Here is a 22,251-nt window from a genome sequence, read left to right as displayed (position 1 = left end):
GCATCAAGCCTGTGGTGCGCGTCGCCAGCCCGGCCCGGCCTGTTCCTGCCCATCGCACCAAACCAGTGGTGCGCGTCGCCAGCCCGGCCCGGCCTGTTCCTGCCCCTCGCACCAAGCCAGTGGTGCGCGTCGCCAGCCCGGTCCGGCCTGTTCCTGTCCCTCGCACCAAACTAGTGGTGTGCGTCGCCAGCCCGGCCCGGCCTGTTCCTGTCCCTCGCACCAAGCCAGTGGTGCGCGTCGCCAGCCCGGTCCGGCCTGTTCCTGTCCCTCGCACCAAACCAGTGGTGCGCGTCGCCAGCCCGGCCCGGCCTGTTCCTGCCCCTCACACCAAGCCAGTGGTGCGCGTCGCCAGCCCGGTCCGGCCTGTTCCTGTCCCTCGCACCAAGCCTGTGGTGCGTGTGTCCAATCCGGCACGGCCCGTTCCTGCTCCCCGCACCAAGCCAGTGGTGCGTGTGTCCAGTCCGGCACGGCCAGAGCAATCCGCTCCACCGGGGTCCAGTCCAGCTCCGGTCAGCGGCTCCACTCCGGAGCCAGAGCAGTCCGCTCCACCGGTGCCTGATCCAGCTCCGGTCAGCGGCTCCACTCCGGAGCCAGAGCAGTTCGATCCACCGTCGTCGGGTCCAGCTCCAGTCAGCGGTTCCAGTCCAGACCCAGACGTCAGCCCGTCTACAGGTTCGGGGTCTCCCACACCAGGGTCAAGACAGGGCTTGGTACGTCGTGGGAGGAAGGACAGGGAAAGCAGCGCGCCAAGGTCCAGACCAGACCAGGGGCGCAACAGGGAGGTGGAGAGTAAGTGGTGGTCACGCCCGGAGCCGGATCCGCCTCCAAGGCGGAATGCCCACCTGGCCCCTACCCTGTTATGTTTATGTGGCGCGGTCGGCCGCAACTTTGGGGGGGGGGGGGGGGGGTACTGTCACGCCCTGACTCTGAGGACTCTCATTTGTTGAGTCAGGGTGTGTATTTTCTGTGTCGTGTTGTGCTATGTTGATTGTCTATGTTGAGATCTAGTATGTGTAGATCTATGTTGGCCGGGGTGGTTCCCAATCAGAGGCAGCTGTAGCTCGTTGTCTCTGATTGGGGACCATACTTAGGCAGCCTTTTGGCACCTGTTAGTTGTGGGATCTTGTTCCGTGTTATGGTATGTTTGTGTGCTACATTGGACTTCACGTTTCGTTTGTTGTTTTTGTCGGGTGTTTATTCAGTAGATAAATAAACATGAATGCTTATCACGCTGCGCCTTGGTCCTTCTCGTTCATAAACGATCGTGACAGGTCTCCCCCCCGCTCTCCAGAACCCCTAACTCAAACATCTTCCCAAGGCTATGCAAAGGCCTAGTCTTTATGTCTGTCTGTCAGGGGAATAAAGCTTCCCCTCGCACGCCTGGTGCTGCAGATACAAAACATTACCCCAGCTCTCAGCCCTAATGAACTGTTTCTATAGCAACCACCGTGCTGTCTCCTGCATTTTTCACACACAGAGAATTGCTAAAAGGGTCGTTCCACCTCAAAAAACACAAGAAAGTGGATTTCGACACCCACCATCTCAGATTGTTCTGAAATAGTTTATGTTGTTAGAAACAGATAAGATTAGCATTCCTGCAACATTCTTTTGTTGAAATATAATTTAATCTCTTCGAAACTAAGCTAATTGATTGCATCCAAATTGACCATTTTAAATTATAGGATTCATATAATATTCAATACTGTATATACAGTGGCTTGTGAAAGTATTCACCCCCCTTGGCATTTTTCCTATTTTGTTGCCTTACAACCTGGAATTAAAATGGATTTTTGGGGGGTTTGTATCATTTGATTTACACAATATGCCTACACTTTGAAGATGCAAAATATTTTTTATTGTGAAACAAATAAAAAATAAGAAGAAAAAACAGAAAACTTGAGCATGCATAACTATTCACCCGCCCCAAAACTGCTCCAGCTCCTTCAAGTTGGACGGGTTCCGCTGGTGTACAGCAATCTTTAAGTCATACCACAGATTCTCAATTGGATTGAGGTCTGGGCTTTGACTAGGCCATTCCAAGACATTTAAATGTTTCCCCTTAAACCACTCAAGTGTTGCTTTAGCAGTATGCTTAGGGTCATTGTCCTGCTGGAAGGTGAACCTCCGTCCCAGTCTTAAATCTCTGAATGACTGAAACAGGTTTCCCACAAGAATTTCCCTGTATTTAGCGACACCCATCATTCCTTCAATTCTGACCAGTTTTCCAGTCCCTGCCGATGAAAAATGGGGATGGTGTTCTCGGGGTGATGAGAGGTGTTGGGTTTGACCAGACATAGCGTTTTCCTTGATGGCCAAAAAGCTCAATTTTAGTCTCATCTGACCAGAGTACCTTCTTCCATATGTTTGGGGAGTCTCCCACATGCCTTTTGGCGAACACCAAACGTATTTGCTTATTTTTTTCTTTAAGCAATGGCTTTTTTCTGGCCACTCTTCCGTAAAGGCCAGCTCTGTGGAGTGTACGGCTTAAAGTGGTCCTATGGACAGATACTCCAATCTCCGCGGTGGAGCTTTGCAGCTCCTTCAGGGTTATCTTTGGTCTCTTTGTTGCCTCTCCGATTAATGCCCTCCTTGCCTGATCCGTGAGTTTTGGTGGGTGGCCCTCTCTTGGCAGGTTTGTTGTGGTGCCATATTATTTAAATTTTTTAGTAACTGATTTATTGGTGCTCCGTGGGATGTTCAAAGTTTTGGATATTTTTTTATAACCCAACCCTGATCTGTACTTCTCCACAACTTTGTCCCTGACCTGTTTGGAGAGCTCCTTGGTCTTCATGGTGCCGCTTGCTTGGTGGTGCCCCTCACTTAGTGGTGTTGCAGACTATGGGGCCTTTCAGAACAGGTGTATATATACTGAGATCATGTGACTGATCATGTGACACTTAGATTGCACACAGGTGGACTTTATTTAACTAATTATGTGACTTCTGAAGGTAATTGGTTGCACCAGATCTTATTTAGGGGCTTCATAGGAAACGGGGTGAATACATTTGCACGCACCACTTTTCTGTTATTTATTTTTTAGAATTTCTTTAAACAAGTAATTTTTTTCATTTCACTTCACCAATTTGGACTATTTTGTGTATGTCCATTACATGAAATCCAAATAAAAATCCATTTAAATTACAGGTTGTAATGCAACAAAATAGGAACAACACCAAGGGGGATGAATACTTTTGCAAGGCACTGTACAGTCGTGGTCAAAAGTTTTGAGAATGACACTAATATTGGTCTTCACAAAGTTCGCTTCTCCGGACAAGGTGTTTTCCGGATGCCCCAAACAATCGGAAAGGGGATTCATCAAAGAGAAAATGACTTTACCCCAGTCCTCAGCAGTCCATCCCAATACCCTTTGCAGAATATCAGTCTGTCCCTGATGTTTTTCCTGGAGAGAAGTGGCTTCTTTGCTGCCCTTTTTGACACCAGGTCATCCTCCAAAAGTCTTCGCCTCACTGTGCGTGCAGATGCACTCACACCTGCCTGCTGCCATTCCTGAGCAAGCTCTGCACTGGTGGTGCCCCGATCCCGCAGCTGAATCAACTTTAGGAGACAGTCCTGGCGCTTGCAGTTCTTGATGATCCGATAAATGGTTGATTTAGGTGCAATCTTACTAGTAGCAATATCCTTGCCTGTGAAGCAATGATGACGGCATGTGTTTCCTTGCAGGAAACCATGGTTAACAGAGGAAGAACAATGATTTCAAGCACCACCCTCCTTTTAAAGCTTCCAGTCTGTCATTCTGACTCAATCAGCATGACATAGTGATCTCCAGCCTTGTCCTCGTCAACACTCTCACCTGTGTTAACGAGAGAATCACTGACATGATGGCAGCTGGTCATTTTGTGGCAGGGCTGAAATACAGTGGAAATGTTTTTTGGGGATTAAGTTCATTTAAATGGCAAAGAGGGACTTTGCAATTAATTGCAATTCATCTGATCACTCTTCATGACATTCTGGAGTATATGCAAATTGCCATCATCAAAACTGAGGCAGCAGACTTTGTGAAAATGTGTCTTTGTGTCATTCTCAAAACGTTTGACCCTGACTGTATAGTACCTAACATCCAATTTGGACCAAACTTTTTTTGAACAATGAGTTGGACATGAGGAATCCAAAGAAATTGTCAAAATCCACCCAAGCTTAATTTCTCAGAGATCTAATTATATTTCAACATAATTATGTTGCAGGAATAATAATCTTAACTGTTTCTAACTACAGAAATGATTTCAGAAACAATCTGAGATGGTTGGTGTCATGGCTTGCTGAAATGACATGGAACGACCCAAAAATGAAAAGTCACTTGTGGAAACGTTGGAAGAACAGAGCAGTTAAGAAAGATGACATCAAAACACAAACAAGATACTGAATGAACCACATTAATTAACCATGTGGATATGCCCGGAAGACAGAGTTCATTAAAACAATGGCTCCAGTATAATGCTGTAATGTAGGGGCCCCAATGCGGTATAACATCTCATAACTGAAATAACACCCTGACACCAGCCCATGTTTTATCTAGCCACCCAGTAGGTGGGCTTGGGCAGAGAGAAGGTCAGAGGACTATTCATCCTCTCAGCATGGGAGGGAACCCCACAGCCCCATGGACAGCACCATGGACACCCTGTCACAGGCACCCTAAAGGTCAAACAGTCAAACACACTACTCCTCCCCTGCAGCGGAAGAGTAGCCATGTTCAAAGTTACAGTTCCTTCAGAAAGTATTCACACCCCTTGAATTTTTTTCACATTTTGATGTGTTACAGCTTGAATTTAAAATGTATTAAATTGAGATGTTTTGTCACTGGCCTACACACAATACTCCATAATGTCAAAGTGAAATTATGTTTTTCAAATGTTTTATTTAAAATAAAGAATGCAAAGCTGAAATGTCTTGAGTCAATAACTATTCAACCCAAGTTGGTTATGGCAAGCCTAAATACGTTCAGGAGTAAACGTTTGCTTAACAAGTCACATAATAAGTTGCATGGACTGTTTGCAATAATAGCGTTTAACATTATTTTTAAATGACTACCTCATCTCTGTACCCAACACATACAATTATCTGTAACGGTCCCTCCGTCAAGCAGTAATTTTCAAACACAGGATCAACCACAAAGACCAGGGAGGTTTTCCAGTGCCTCAGAAAGAACCTATTGGTAGATGGGTAAACATTTTAAAAAGCAGACATTGAATATCCCTTTGAGCATGGTGAAGTTATTAACTATACTTTGGATGGTGTATCAATACACCTAGTTACTACAAAGATACAGGCCCTCTTTCCTAACTCAGTTGGCGGAGAGGACGGAAACCGCTCAGGGATTTCGCCATGAAGCCAATGGTGACATTAACTCAGTTACAGAGTTTAATGGATATACTAGGCAAAAACTGATGGATCAACAACATTGCAGTTACTCCACAATACTAACCTAATTTAGAGAGTGAAAAGAAGGAAGCCTGTACAGAACAAAAATATTCCAAAACATGCATCCTGTTTGCAACAAGGCACTAACGTAATGCTGCAAAAAAGGTAGCAAAGCAATGATTGTTTTGTCCTGAATATAAAGTGTTATGTTTGGGGGCAAATCCAATAAAACACATTACTCTCCATATTTTCAAGCATAGTGGGGGCTGCATCATGTTATGGATATGCTTGTAATCGTTAAGGACTGGGGAGTTTTTCGGAAATGAAATAAACGGAATGGAGCTAATCACAGGCAAAATCCTAGACGAACATCTGGTTCAGTCTGCTTTCCACCACACACTGCTTTCCATAATTCACCTTTCAGCAGGACAATAACCTAAAACACAAGGCCAAATCTACACTGGAGTTGCTTACAGTGAATGTTCCTGATTGGCCGAGTTACAGTTTTGATTTAAATCTAGTTGAAAATCTAAGGCAAGACCTGAAAATGGTTGTCTAGCAATGATTAACAACCAATTTGACAGAATTTTAAGAATTTTGAATAGAATAATGGGCAAATGTTGCACAATCCAGGTGTGGAATGCTCATAGAGATTTCCCCAGAAAGACTCACAGCTCTAATGGCTTTATCTTTGCAACTCTGCCTAGAAGGTCAGCATCCCGGAGTCGCCTCTTCACTGTTGACGTTGAGGCTGGTGTTTTGCAGGTACTATTTAATGTAGCTGCCAGTTGAGGACCTGTGAGGCGTCTGTTTCTCAAACTAGACACTCTAATGTATTTGTCCTCTTGCTCAGTTGTGCACCAGGACCTCCCACTCCTCTTTCTATTCTGGTTAGAGCCAGTTTGCGCTGTTCTGTGAAGGGAGTAGTACACAGCGTTGTACGAGATCTTCAGTTTCTTGGCAATTTCTCGCATGGAATAGCCTTCATTTCTCAGAACAAGAATAGACTGACGAGTTTCAGAAGAAAGTTATTTGTTTCTGGCCATTTTGATCCTGTAATCGAACCCACAATTGCTGATGCTCCAGATACTGAACTAGTCTCAAGAAGGGCAGTTTTATTGCTTCTTTAATCAGCACAACAGTTTTCAGCTGTGCTAACTTAATTGCAAAATGTTTCTTTTATGATCAATTAGCCTTTTAAAATGATAAACTTGGATTAGCAAGCACAACGTGCCATTGGAACACAGGACTGATAGTTGCTGATAATGGGCCTCTGTACACCTATGTAGATATTCCATTAAAAATCAGTTTCCAGCTACAATAGCCATTTACAACATTAACAATGTCTACACTGTATTTCTGATCAATTTGATGTTATTTTAATGGACAAAAAAATTGCTTTTCTTTCGAAAACAAGGACATTTCTAAGTGACCCCAAACGTTTGAACGGTAGTGTATGTAAATGAGATATTTCTGTATTCAATTTTCAATACATTTGCAAAAACGTTTAAAAACATGTTTTCACTTTGTCGTTATGGGGTTTTATGTGTAGATGGGTGAGAAAAAAAAAGATTTCATCCATTTTGAATTCAGGCTGTAACACAATAAAATGTGGAATAAGTCAAGCAGTATGAATACTTTCTAAAGGCACTGAGTGTACAATAAATGATGGACACCTACCAAATATTGAGTTGCCTCTTTTGCCCTCAGAGCAGCCTCAATTCGTTGGGGCATCGACTCTACAAGGGTTGCTGTACCATGTTGACTCCAATGCTTCCCACAGTTGTGCAAGTTGGCTGGATGTCCTTTGGGTGTGAAAAACCCATCAGCGGTGCTGTTCTTGACACAAACCGGTGTAAAGAGGTTTTATATTATACCACAAATCTAATACCACATTTCCAAACCACTAGCTTTTATTGGTCTTTAAAAAAATGTGATGTACCTTGCTGCATGAGTTTTACTGCTTGTTTATTGTTGTTTTACTGTTGTTCTCTGCAGTTATTGATTAGATTTGCAGCGTTCAAACTCTGGCCTGTGAGATAAAAAATTCATCAAGCCGTGTTTTTCCCCTCCATTTGAGCTGCAGTGACCATTAACTGAATCTTGAGGCTATCGTCTGTAGAGGATGAAAGCAGTGACAGTCAGAGGTTTTCTCTGAATAAAACATATATCTTCCTCTCATTTCTTGGAACTTGGAATTTGGTGAACCCTATTGTCTTTATTGTCATCAATAAAGTTACTCTGAAACAGTTTGAGTGGCCTAAAGCTACCTCACAAAGACCATTGATGAGAACTTAAAACCATATACTCTCCATTTCATGAGATGCTCTGTTGCTTGTGCTATATGACTGCATGGTATTGCATTTTCCTAACGAGACAGTTTGGCAATAGCAAGTGTCACTGTGCTAGCATTTCTCGTGGCTTGCCTCCTCCGGGTTTGGAAGCAGTGGCTGGGAAATGTTTTATATCAATGGACTGCATCTTGCTTAGCAGACCCTGTCTCATAACTAAAGGAGGTAATAGTTAAAGAACAAAATCCAAGAGTCCAATTATGAGCAGAATCACACACACACAGCTCTAACATCTCTCAATCTAACACCATCTTGTCTGACTGAGCCTGACGCATCCTTTTCAGTCTGATGTCACAGAGTACAAACGCATGAAGAACTCAGTCAATCACTCAATCATTCAATCAGTCATTCAATCAAGTCTAGATAGGAAATGAAGGCTTGATTTGTGCGTGTGTGTTTGGATTGTCATGTAGTGTGGTATGTCAAGTATGTATACAGTTGAAGTCGGAAGTTTACATACACCTTAGCCAAATACATTTAAACTCTGTTTTTCACAATTCCTGACATTTAATCCTAGTAAAGATTCCCTGTTTTAGGTCAGCTAGGATCACCACTTTATTTAAATAATATTATATGTCAGAATAATAGTACAGAGAATGATTTATTTCAGCTTTTATCTATTTCATCACATTCCCAGTGGGTCAGAAGTTTACATACACTCAATTAGTATTTGGTAGCATTGCCTTTAAATTGTTTAACTTGGGTCAAACGTTTCGGGTAGCCTTCCACAATAAGTTGGGTGAATTTTGGCCCATTCCTCCTGACAAAGCTGGTATAACTGAGTCAGGTTTGTAGGCCTCCTTGCTCGCACACGCTTTTTCAGTTCTGCCCACAAATTTTCTGCTGACAATTCCTTCGACCTCATGGCTTGGTTTTTGCTCTGACATGCACTGTCAACTGTGGGACCTTATATAGACAGGTGTGTCTTTCCAAATCATGTCCAGTCATTTGAATTTACCACAGGTGAACTCCAATCAAGTTGTAGAAACATCTCCAAGAATGATCCTTGGAAACAGGATGCACCTGAGCTCAATTTCGAGTCTCATAGCAAAGGGTCTGAATACTTAGGTAAATAAGGTATTTCTGTTTTTTGCCAACATATCTAAAAACCTGTTTTCGCTTTGTCATTATGGGGTATTGTGTGTAGATTGATGAGGGAAAAAAATAATTTAATCAATTATAGAATAAGGCTGTAACGTTACAAAATGTGGAAAAAAGTAAAGGGGTCTGAATACTTTCCGAATACACTGTACATCACTCTATGGGCTGCAGCACTTCTCAATGCCACTCAACACAAAGAGAGATTGACTGACTTCCATTTGAAGGGCATGTTCAGTATGGGGCCTGTCTTCATACTGAACAGTAAGGCAGCTGAGGTTGAGCATCTGTGTCTCATTAGGCCTGTCTCTGTGGACAGGGCCAGGGCGAGGAGCTGCTCAGTGTCACACTTCTTTACAATCATTAAATAATGTGTCACATCATATTATGGTAAAGGTTGTCAATACACCGTTCATCGTCTCTCAGACTAAATATGGCTGATTTCTACATGATAATAGAGACGGTCTGGGGTTCTCATCCAGCTGGCATGATGACATATTGTATATTTAAGACATGGAAGCAGGGAGTACCTTTGCGTATAAAGAGTATACACCAACACAATAGGCCTTTAGCCTAGTTGAGTCGCCTTGCGTGTAAGTGACGCATACAATAAATATACAATGGCGACCCTTTAAGGACATATTTGCATATGCAGTACAGTATATAATTTGCATGTGAATAGGTGTTGATTACAATCATGTAATCTATGTAATCTATGTAATCTAGCAACTTCAACTTGTATGGTGCAGGTATAGGAACATACAGTATGTTCTAATCATCTCAAGTTTTCTGCTAATGCAATGTTCTTTTTGGATGATTAGGCTCTGTATCCTGTACCTGTGAGGTCACATAGAACATGTTCTCCCGCCTCACATCTGTGATTCAGAAACCCAAACCTGTTATTAGATAATAATCACAGCATCTTACTGAGGATTGCCTTCCCCACTCACAATGATATCTGAAGGAGACTTAAAGCTTATAGCAGTTTGGTCAAAGCTACAGTAGGGTCTATGTTCTTCTTCATTTTAGGCACGGCCATTTTCAGAAAGGATTTATACAGAACAAAGGACAACCAGCTAGGTTTAGAATCACAAGCATTAGTTATTGAATTTACAACTGACATTACAGTATGCCATCTAGCAATCTGCAATAACACCCTTTTATGTATTGTATTGTATCTGGCCAGGGTCTAGAGACTGAAAGCTTGGTACAGTATACTGTTAGTCTGTACATTTTATTTGGTCACAGTGAGTTTCCTTTTCCAGTTAATTGCATTCTTCAAGCTATGGGTGTTGCTTTCTGTGCAGGAACAAAGCATTGACCTTGTGAGTACTTCATATAAAAAACTTTAAGGTTGTCGTGGTCTGAAGAATTTACACGTCGACGTTAACACATTTCACGCTGAATGGAAAAATTGTCGTCCAAACGTCTTACTGGAAGCAAAGCACAGCTGGAAATATGCATCTACAAACATTACATTTACATTTACATTTTAGTCATTTAGCAGACGCTCTTATCCAGAGCGACTTACAGGAGCAATTAGGGTTAAGTGCCTTGCTCAAGGGCACATTAACGTCATTTAGCAGACGCTCTTAGCCAGAGCGACTCGCAAATTGGTGCGTTCACCCTATAGCCAGTGGGATAACCACTTTACAATTTGGGGGGGGGGTTAGAAGGAACACTTTATCCTATCCCAGGTATTCCTTAAAGAGGTGGGGTTTCAAATGTCTCCGGAAGGTGGTGAGTGACTCCGCTGTCCTGGCGTCGTGAGGGAGCTTGTTCCACCATTGGGGTGCCAGAGCAGCGAACAGTTTTGACTGGGCTGAGCGGGAGCTATGCTTCCGCAGAGGAAGGGGAGCCAGCAGGCCAGAGGTGGATGAACGCAATGCCCTCGTTTGGGTGTAGGGACTGATCAGAGCCTGAAGGTACAGAGGTGCCGTTCCCCTCACTGCTCCATAGGCAAGCACCATGGTCTTGTAGCGGATGCGAGCTTCAACTGGAAGCCAGTGGAGTGTGCGGAGGAGGGGGGTGACGTGAGAGAACTTGGGAAGGTTGAACACCAGACGGGCTGCGGCATTCTGGATGAGTTGTAGGGGTTTAATGGCACAGGCAGGGAGGCCAGCCAACAGCGAGTTGCAGTAGTCCAGAAATAACAAATAAAGTAATATGCAACATGGTGTTATATACACATCGGTTTATTAGAAATAAATGAAAGAACTAACTGTTCTTTTCTCTTGATATACGTTGTAATCATTGAGACAACTTGAATGCTTCCGGGCACACATACATCACAATGTTAGATCATGAGCATGTTTACATTCATAATGAGTCTCAAAATCCATTTCTATATAAACGGCTGAGATAAATTCAAAATGCTTGAGTCTGGACATTGATGCAAACCACAGACGTGATCATGACGTGTCTTTACCCTTGAAAAACACTACCAAGATCCTTCAGGGGGGGATGGAAAATTTATGTAATGATCACATACAGTACATGTATGCACACACACACACACACACACACACTCACTCACACTCACACTCACACTCTGAATCACCCCGTGGGCTGTAGATATGCTTATATAATGTGACGCGCTAGTTTTTCTCGTGGTGACAGGACTCCTTACAGTGCCTGTTCATCATACAACAGCCTGGGCGAGTGAACTCCCATGGGCCTCTGCTCTGAGCTGTGTGAGCATTCTCCCTCATAACCACACTGATAATGGACTGTGTCCCAATACTGATAAATAGCTTTCTACTGTATCCTCGTCTCCTTGTTCGTCATGATCACTTGAATTGATAGGATATGGCAGATTATATGCTATGGGGGAAACCTATGCAGTCCTTTGACGTCAGGGGTCATGAAGGAAAGCTAAGGAGACAAGGAAAATACACCATTTAAGAGTATTAGGACACTTCTTGGAAATAGGACAAACCTGTCATTGGCTGTCTTTCCCCCCCAGTAACACATGATTCAATTTTATACTGTACACATAAACTAGTGCCGTAATGGCAATGATGCCTGCTCAGATTTGTTTCTCCAACATGCTCTCACAGTCTCACGTCAGAATTAGACGTTTATTCATGTTTCTCAAACGTCAAATTTCAAAGTGTTTAAGGTTCCGTTTTGGGCATTAACTCTGAATTTTTAAGGTTAGGGTTAAGTTTAGGAATTAACTCCAAAATCTTAAAGTTAGGCATTAACTATGAATGGTTAAGGTAAGGGTTAAGGTTTGGGATAGGTTTAAAACAAAAATCTAAAAAACAACTTTCTATCTCCGGATTTGAATATGCAACCTTTGGCACTAGAGGCAGATGGATGAACGCGATTTTCTTTTTAAGCCTATACCAAATCTCAAAAACAACTTTCTATCGCTGGATTCAAACATGCAACCATTAGCACTAGAGGCAGATGCTTACACCCATCCGCCATCCCTGTCCACAATGCCCTAGCAAAACCGAAACCTACTTGAAGGTTACAGCGCTCACTGTTGCTCCTAATGGCCGGTTTCCACATCATCTCACGAAATCCGCAGACATGGATGGACGTCAAATACTGACTTTTATCACGGGTGACCTGGCTGCTTTCTCATCCTTCAAACATCCATACTTTTAGTTAACAACCATTACTCTGCTCAAAATTAAACCTGGTTTCTTGATGAAATGGGCATTTGTAAGACACTTTGTACTGTATTGTATGATGCACATGAGAAGTAAATGTGTGACGTTTTGGCAAAATATTACATTAAAAACATGATTGGAAATATAAGAAAGCATAGAATAAAAAATACAGGAAGACACATTAAAGTAACAATCCAAGTCATTTCTTCATTGCATCTCCCCTCATTAAAGTAACAATCCAAGTCATTTCTTCATTGCATCTCCTCTCATTGAAGTAACAATAGAAGTACTTTTTTCATTGCGTCTCCCCTCAGCCTCATAACACATTGCATAACCACGCCCATAACCATGCCAATAACCACGGCCATTACCCACACACCCAATCAGAATAAACAGTGAGTTTCAAAAAGCCAACATGCATAAAATGGGCCTGATTTGTATAAGAAAATACAGTATATGTATGTCCCAAATATATATATTCTATCCAACATGATGAATAGCCTGTCAGAGGTGAGAAGCCCGATTTAACCTTGAGGTTACCAAGCTATTTCCCTAATCTGCCTTCCACACCAACCACCCATTGAGAAGTATTCATCACTATGGAACTCCATGATATAAGCTTTGTCCTCCTCGAGCTCTGCTTAGATAGCATACTGTTATTCAGAGGTGGACACAGGAATAGGGTTTTTATGATGAGAATTCTGTTTAACCCCAGAAATAGTGATGTACAGACCAAGTGAGGGACTTAATGACAAAGCATTAGTCAAAATGTCTGTGTTTAACACCCCCTCTCCCTCCCCCCGCTGCGTTAAGAAAACCAACCAAAGAATAATCTTAGAGTCTTTGTACTATGTGTGCAGATCACTTCTGCTTTTGATGGACTTAACAGTGAGATCAAGACATATCTTACCTTAGTATTTCCACATAAATGGATGAGTTGTTGGGATACAGAGTTACTGAAGGCAACCATAGAGGTGAATGGTTGATATGCCTATGTAGGACCACTCTCTCTTTGATAAATAGAGTGTCTACATTTGTCTATGAGTGGGAGGAGAGGAGGAGAGGGATGAGGAGGAGAGGAGGGGAACAGGGGGAGTAGAAGGAAGAGAGTGACATTCTATCAGTGATGCGCCTGAATGACAAAGTCGCCATTGCAGGCAGGGGACACTGGGACAGTAACAGGGACAAAATGGTTGACACACAGACAGACAGAGGTCAGAAATATCCCCATATGTCAATCAGTCCAGCTCCAATAGGAGAGATGCTTGTATCTCCCTCTCTGTCTTCTGTTAAAACTCCATTTCAAAAGGTAAAAGTTAATATCCTTCCATGCACCTTCTCCTTGTTACTTGATGTGTTGCTGTGTTCTCTAAAAGACATATATTAATGTACAAATATTCTCAAGGATTGCTTGAGTAAGAATTAAGACTTGATAACGACCCAGATACATAGACTCAGTCCAACATGCACTGGCAATCAAAAAAGGGTTCAAAGTGTTCTTCCATCATTTAAGGCACTAGGAATATTCCTTAGGTAAAAAGCTTCAAGTCCTTCTTGAAGATAACAAAAAGGATCCAATCATTCTGCTTTAAAACTGTAAGAGGTGTCATTGGTGAAAGCAAGGCATCAAAGAAATGCAGCACTAGTAGTCTCAATACATGAACCATACAAATGTGTAAACTGAAATGAAAAAGACACAATCTTCAAAATACATCAACTGAATGCTCCGTAAGTTTGGTGATTATTGTTGCCTCCTGGTGAGAACCTAACACTTGTTGGGTAAAAGGCGCTAGAGAAAGTTTCATCTTGGATGATACAGTGTTGGACAGTGAAGAACCTCTTCATCTGATACAGACTTCAGAGCCTCTCTGTGTTTTCAGGTGGAGTGGGAGTATTAATGTGTGTGTCTCTCCACAAGCTCCATCAATTAGTATGTGTGTGTGTTTGTTTGTGATCGTTGATCTATGTGATGATCGACCTGTGTGTCTCTCTCCCTCACAGCACTCAATCGATTACTGCACAGCCTAGTATGTGTATGCATCTCATCTCCTTTGACGAATATGTGTGTGTGCATGTGTGTGAATCTGAAAACTCACCTAGGCCTGAGATCTCAGCTTGAAGTATCTATCTGTCTCTCCAACCAGCCTCTTAACCAATGAGCACAAGTGTGACCATGAACACGCAAGTGTGTGTGTTAGTCTCACTTAATGATCTCCACTGAAGACCATAAATGTGTCTCACCTCCATGTTCCTTCCACAACCCCGGTGTCTCATCACTAGAGGCTCTCTATGATGGCTACCTCAGCGTAGTCCGGACTGAGTCCGTTCAGGTAGAGTCCACTGCCATTGCGGGCCAGGGCTCCAGGGACAGGAGTGAGGGAGAGGGCCAGGTTGGGGTATGCCTCCCTCTCATCCCCTGGCCCCAGGTTCACGGACAGCGTCCTCCTGCCCGGGGTCATCTCCTGGTTGATGGGGTTGAGGCCCAGCTCTGAGGACAGTCTACGCTTAATGGAGGCGGCACGCTCAAACTTGTTCGAGATGTCTACGCTCAGGCGACGCCGTGTCTCCTTGAACTCAGCCGACACGTTAGCCGTCCACTCTGCTGCATGGATCCGGAACTCCCCCACCTACAGAAAGATAGATAAAGAAAGAGAGAAAGAGAGAGAGAGGGATGTGACTTTCCAAAGATTCATCAAGAATTCCTGATGTATTTGACATATTCAAATATAGTATGAATAAAGAAAAACCCTTGAATGAGTAGGTGTGTCCAAAGTTTTGACTGGTACTGTATGTGACACTCTGGCTCCGGGACTTTTATATTTGAGCCAGGGTGTATTTGTTTTGTTGGGTTTTGGTTTGGTTATGTTGGGTTTTGGGTGTATTTCTATGTTTGCAGTTCTGTGGGGTTTATGTCTAGGTTTGGTCAATGACTCCCAATCGGAGGTAACGAGTGTCAGCTGTCGGCTCGTTATCTCTGATTGGGAGCCATATTTAATCTGATTGTTTTCCTGTGGGAATTGTGGGTTTTTGTTCCAAGTTCAGTCATTGTCACTGTGGACTTCACTTTCGTCTTTTGTTTTGTAGTTACGCGCTTTCTTAATTAAAGTCATCATGTTCACTCGCAACGCTGCGTATTGGTCTGCTCCCTTTATAGACGATCGTGACAGAAAAACCCACCATAAAAGGACCAAGCAGCGTGTCAAGCGGCAACAGGACCTACCTACACAGGAGTTATGGACGCCTATCAAGGATTCATGGACTTGGGAGGAGATACTGGATGGAAAGGGTCCTTGGGCACAACCGGGAGAATATCGCCGCCCTCGTGAAGAGCTGGAGGCAGCTAAAGCCGAGAGGAGGTGGTATGAGGAGGCAGCACGGAGTCGAGGCTGGAAGCCCGTGGGTACTACCCAAAAATTTCTTGGGGGGGGGCTAAAAGGGAGTGTGGCGAAGTCAGGTAGGAGACCTGCGCCTACTCCCTGGACTGACCGTGGAGAGCGAGAGTACGGGCAGACACCGTGTTACGCAGTAGAGCGCATGGTGTCTCCTGTACGCAGGCATAGCCCGGTTCGGTACATTCCAGCTCCACGTATCGGCCGGGCTAGATTGAGCATTGAGCCGGATGTCATGAAGCCGGCCCAACGCATCAGGCCACCAGTGCGTCTCCTCGGGCCGGCTTACATGGCACCAGCCTTACGCATGGTGTCCCCGGTTCGCCTACATAGCCCGGTGCGGGTTATTCCTCCTTCCCGTACTGGTCGGGCGACGGGGAGTATACAACCAGGTAAGGTTGGGCAGGCTCAGTGCTCAAGGGAGCCAGTACGCCTGCACGGTCCGGTATTTCCGGCGCCACCTCCCCGCTCCAGCCCAGTACCACCAGTGCCTACACCACGCACCAAGCCTCCTGTGTGTCCCCAGAGTCCTGTGCGTCCTGTTGCTGCTCCCCGCACTAGCCCTGAGATGCGTGTCCTCAGCCCGGGACCACCAGTTCCGGCACCACGCACTAGGCCTTATGTGCGTCCCCAGGGTCCAGCATGCCCTGTTGCTGCTCCCCGCACTAGCCCTGAGATGCGTGTCCTCAGCCCGGGACCACCAGTTCCGGCACCACGCACCAGGCCTATAGTGCGTCTCGGCCGGCCAGAGTCTGCCGTCTGCCCAACGGCGCCTGAACTGCCCGTCTGCCCAACGGCGCCTGAACTGCCCGTCTGCCCAACGGCGCTTGAACTGCCCGTCTGCCCAACGGCGCCTGAACTGCCTGTCTGCCCAACGCCGTCTGAACTGTCCGTCTGCCAAGCGCTGCATAAGCCGCCCGTCTGCCATGAGCCTTCAGAGCCGTCCGCCAGACCGGAGCCGCTAAAGCCTTCCGCCAGACAGGATCAGCCAGAGCCTTCCGCCAGACAGGATCAGCCAGAGCCTTCCGCCAGACAGGATCAGCCAGAGCCTTCCGCCAGACAGGATCGGCCAGAGCCTTCCGCCAGACAGGATCAGCCAGAGCCTTCCGCCAGACAGGATCAGCCAGAGCCTTCCGCCAGACAGGATCAGCCAGAGCCTTCCGCCAGACAGGATCAGCCAGAGCCTTCAGCCAGCCATGAGCAGCCAGATCCGTCGGCCAGCCATGAGCAGCCAGATCCGTCGGCCAGCCATGAGCAGCCAGATCCGTCGGCCAGCCATGAGCAGCCAGATCCGTCAGCCAGCCATGAGCAGCCAGATCCGTCAGCCAGCCATGAGCAGCCAGATCCGTCGGCCAGCCATGAGCAGCCAGATCCGTCGGCCAGCCATGAGCAGCCAGATCCGTCGGCCAGCCATGAGCAGCCAGATCCGTCGGCCAGCCATGAGCAGCCAGATCCGTCAGCCAGCCATGAGCAGCCAGATCCGTCAGCCAGCCATGAGCAGCCAGATCCTTCAGCCAGCCATGAGCCGTCCAGCCAGGATCCGCCAGAGCCGTCCAGCCAGGATCCGCCAGAGCCAGCCAGCCAGGATCCGCCATTGAGTCCGGTGCTGTCCCTTAGCCCGGTGCTGCCCCTTATCCTGGTGCTGCCCCTTAGTCCGGTACTGCCCCTTAGTCCGGTGCTGCCCCTTAGTCCGGTGCTGCCCGTTAGTCCGGTGCCGCCCCTTAATCCAGTGGGGTTTAGTTGGGGGGTGGTCATATGGAGGAGGCTACGGAAGCGGATAGTGACTAAGGTGGGGTGGGGACCACGACCAGGGCCAGAGCCGCCACCGTGGACAGACGCCCACCCAGACCCTCCCATAGACTGTATGCTGGTGCGCCCGGAGTTCGCACCTTTAGGGGGGGGTACTGTGACACTCTGGCTCCGGGACTTTTATATTTGAGCCAGGGTGTATTTGTTTTGTTGGGTTTTGGTTTGGTTATGTTGGGTTTTGGGTGTATTTCTATGTTTGCAGTTCTGTGGGGTTTATGTCTAGGTTTGGTCAATGACTCCCAATCGGAGGTAACGAGTGTCAGCTGTCGGCTCGTTATCTCTGATTGGGAGCCATATTTAATCTGATTGTTTTCCTGTGGGAATTGTGGGTTTTTGTTCCAAGTTCAGTCATTGTCACTGTGGACTTCACTTTCGTCTTTTGTTTTGTAGTTACGCGCTTTCTTAATTAAAGTCATCATGTTCACTCGCAACGCTGCGTATTGGTCTGCTCCCTTTATAGACGATCGTGACACTGTATATATACAGTGGGGGGAAAAAGTATTTAGTCAGCCACCAATTGTGCAAGTTCTCCCACTTAAAAAGATGAGAGAGGCCTGTAATTTTCATCATAGGTACACGTCAACTATGACAGACAAAATGAGGGAAAAAAATCCAGAAAATCACATTGTAGGATTTTTTATGATTTTATTTGCAAATTATGGTGGAAAATAAGTATTTGGTCAATAACAAAAGTTTCTCAATACTTTGTTATATACCCTTTGTTGGCAATGACACAGGTCAAACGTTTTCTGTAAGTCTTCACAAGGTTTTCACACACTGTTGCTGATATTTTGGCCCATTCCTCCATGCAGATCTCCTCTAGAGCAGTGATGTTTTGGGGCTGTCGCTGGGCAACACGGACTTTCAACTCCCTCCAAAGATTTTCTATGGGGTTGAGATCTGGAGACTGGCTAGGCCACTCCAGGACCTTGAAATGCTTCTTACGAAGCCACTCCTTCGTTGCCCGGGCGGTGTGTTTGGGATCATTGTCATGCTGAAAGACCCAGCCACATTTCATCTTCAATGCCCTTGCTGATGGAAGGAGGTTTTCACTCAAAATCTCACGATACATGGCCGCATTCATTCTTTCCTTTACACGGATCAGTCGTCCTGGTCCCTTTGCAGAAAAACAGCCCCAAAGCATGATGTTTCCACCCCCATGCTACACAGTAGGTATGGTGTTCTTTGGATGCAACTCAGCATTCTTTGTCCTCCAAACACGACGAGTTGAGTTTTTACCAAAAAGTTCTATTTTGGTTTCAACTGACCATATGACATTCTCCCAATCCTCTTCTGGATCATCCAAATGCACTCTAGCAAACTTCAGACGGGCCTGGACATGTACTGGCTTAAGCAGGGGGACACGTCTGGCACTGCAGGATTTGAGTCCCTGGCGGCGTTGTGTGTTACTGATGGTAGGCTTTGTTACTTTGGTCCCAGCTCTCTGCAGGTCATTCACTAGGTCCCACCGTGTGGTTCTGGGATTTTTACTCACCGTTCTTGTGATCATTTTGACCCCACGGGGTGAGATCTTGCGTGGAGCCCCAGATCGAGGGAGATTATCAGTGGTCTTGTATGTCTTCCATTTCCTAATAATTGCTCCCACAGTTGATTTCTTCAAACCAAGCTGCTTACCTATTGCAGATTCAGTCTTCCCAGCCTGGTGCAGGTCTACAATTTTGTTTCTGGTGTCCTTTGACAGCTCTTTGGTCTTGGCCATAGTCGAGTTTGGAGTGTGACTGTTTGAGGTTGTGGTCAGGTATCTTTTATACTGATAACAAGTTCAGACAGGTGCCATTAATACAGGTAACGAGTGGAGGACAGAGGAGCCTCTTAAAGAAGAAGTTACAGGTCTGTGAGAGCCAGAAATCTTGCTTGTTTGTAGGTGACCAAATACTTATTTTCCACCATAATTTGCAAATAAATTCATTAAAAATCCTACAATGTGATTTTCTGGAGAAAAAAAATCTCAATTTGTCTGTCATAGTTGACGTGTACCTATGATGAAAATTACAGGCCTCTCTCATCTTTTTAAGTGGGAGAACTTGCACAATTGGTGGCTGACTAAATACTTTTTTCCCCCACTGTATATATATATATATATATATATATATATATATATATATATATATATACACACAGTACCAGTCAAAAGTTTGGACACACCTACTCATTCAAGGGTCATTCAAGGGTCAGGACAGTCTTCAAGGAGTTCCCACATATGCTTAGCACTTGTTGGCTGCTTTTCCTTCACTCTGCTGTCCGACTCATCCCAAACCATCTCAATTGGGTTGAGGTCGGGGGATTGTGGAGGCCAGGTCATCTGATGCAGCACTCCATCACTCTTCTTCGTAAAATAGCCCTTACACAGCCTGGAGGTGTGTTGGGTCATTGTCCTGTTGAAAAACAAATGATGGTCCCACACCATATGGGATGGTATATTGCTTCAGAATGCTGTGGTAGCCATGCTGGTTAAGTGTGCCTTGAATTCTAAATAAATCACAGACAGTGTCACCAGCAAAGCACCCCCACACCATCACACCTCCTCCTCCATGCTTTCCGGTGGGAACTACACATGTGGAGATCATCCATTCACCCACACCGCGTCTCACAAAGACATGGCGGTTGGAACCAAAAATCTCCAATTTGGATTCCAGACCAAAGGACAAATTTCCACCAGTCTAATGTCCATTTATTGTGTCCTTTAGCAGTGGTTTCTTTGCAGCAATTTGACCATGAAGGCCTGATTCACACAGTCCCCTCTGAACAGTTGATGTTGAGATGTGTCTGTGACTTGAACTCTGTGAAGCATTTATTTGGGCTGCAATTTCTGAGGCTGGTAACTCTAATGAACTTATCCTCTGCAGTGCTTTCCTCTCAATCTTAAATAAGCATGCCCCATTCAAAAAAGGCAGAACTAAGAACAGATATAGCCCCTGGTTCTCCTCAGACTTGACTGCCCTTGACCAGCACAAAAACATCCTGTGGCGTACTGCATTAGCATCGAATAGCCCCCGCGATATGCAACTTTTCAGAGAAGTTAGGAACCAATTAGCAAGCAGTTAGGAAAGCAAATGCTAGCTTTTTCAAACAGAAATTTGCATCCTGTAGCACTAACTCCAAAAAGTTTTGGGACACTGTAAAGTCAATGGAGAATAAGAGCACCTCTTCCCAGCTGCCCACTGCACTGAGGCTAGGAAACACTATCACCACCGACAAATCTACAATAATTGAGAATTTCAACAAGCATTTTGCTACGGCTGGCCATGCTTTCCACCTGGCTACCACTACCCCGGCCACCAGCTCTGCACCCTCCTCTGCAATTTGCCTATGCCCCCCCCGCTTCTCCTTCACACAAATTCAGACAGCTGATGTTCTGAAAGAGCTGCAAAATCTGGAACCCTACAAATCCGCTGGGCTAGACAATCTGGACCCTTTCTTTCTAAAAATTATCAGCCGAAATTGTCGCAACCCCTATTACTAGCCTGTTCAACCTCTCTTTCGTAACGTCTGAGATCCCCAGAGATTGGAAAGCTGCCGTGGTCATCCCCCTCTTCAAAGGGGGTGACACACTAGATCCAAACTGTTACAGACCTATATCCATCCTGCCCTGCCTTTCGAAAGTTTTTGAAAGCCAAGTTAACAAACAGATCACCGACCATTTCGAATCCCACCGTACCTTCTCCGCTATGCAATCCGGTTTCCGAGCTGGTCATGGGTGCACCTCAGCCACACTCAAGGTCCTAAACGATATTATAACCGCGATCGATAACAGACAGTACTGTGCAGCCGTCTTCATCGACCTGGCCAAGGCTTTCGACTCTGTCAACCACCGCATTCTTATTGGCAGACTAAATAGCCTTGGTTTCTTAAATGACTGCCTCGCCTGATTCACCAACTACTTCTCAGATAGAGTTCAACGTGTCAAATCGGAGGGCCTGTTGTCTGAACCTAGGGCAGTTTCTATGGGGGTGCCACAGGGTTCAATTCTCGGGCCGACTCTTTTCTCTGTGTATATCAATGATGTCGCTCTTGCTGCTGATGACTCTCAGATCCACCTCTACGCAGACGACACCATTTTGTATACATCTGGCCCTTCATTGAACAATGTGTTAACAAACCTCCAAACGAGCTTCAGTGACATACAACACTCCTTCCGTAGCCTCCAACTGCTCTTAAACACTAGTAAAACTAAATGCATGCTCTTCAATCGAACGCTGCTGGCACCCGCCCACCCGACTAGAATCACTACTCTCGGCGGGTCTGACCTAGAGTATGTGGACAACTACAAATACCTAGGTGTCTGGTTAGACTGTAAACTATCCTTCCAGACTCACATTAAGCATCTCCAATCCAAAGTTAAATCTAGAATCGGCATCCTATTTCGCAACAAAGCCTCCTTCACTCATGCTGCCAAACATGCCCTCGTTAAACTGACTATCCTACCGATCCTTGACTTCGGCGATGTCATTTACAAAATAGCCTCCAACACTCTACTCAGCAAATTGGATGTAGTCTATCACAGTACCATCCGTTTTGTCACCAAATGCCCCATATACTACCCACCACTGTGACCTGTACGCTCTTGTTGGCTGGTCCTCACTA

General features: G+C 45.3%; 1 protein-coding gene across 1 annotated transcript in view; it reads right to left on the bottom strand.

The window, feature by feature from the left end:
- Window positions 1-13,308: 13,308 nt before the first annotated feature.
- The window catches only part of LOC311106468 (potassium channel subfamily K member 2-like), a 47,421-nt gene continuing 38,478 nt past the window's right edge, over window positions 13,309-22,251 (bottom strand). The window contains exon 7 of the mRNA XM_084148803.1: window positions 13,309-15,075. Coding sequence (XP_084004929.1) covers window positions 14,725-15,075 — 351 coding nt within the window. The 3' untranslated portion in view covers window positions 13,309-14,724. The remainder of the gene's footprint in view (window positions 15,076-22,251) is intronic.

The sequence above is a fragment of the Coregonus lavaretus genome, assembly GCF_964263955.1.
Source record: "Coregonus lavaretus genome assembly, chromosome: 31".
Lineage (NCBI taxonomy): Eukaryota > Metazoa > Chordata > Actinopteri > Salmoniformes > Salmonidae > Coregonus > Coregonus lavaretus.
The sequence above is the reverse complement of the archived record's forward strand: the minus strand, read 5'-3'. Positions and strand labels throughout refer to the sequence as shown.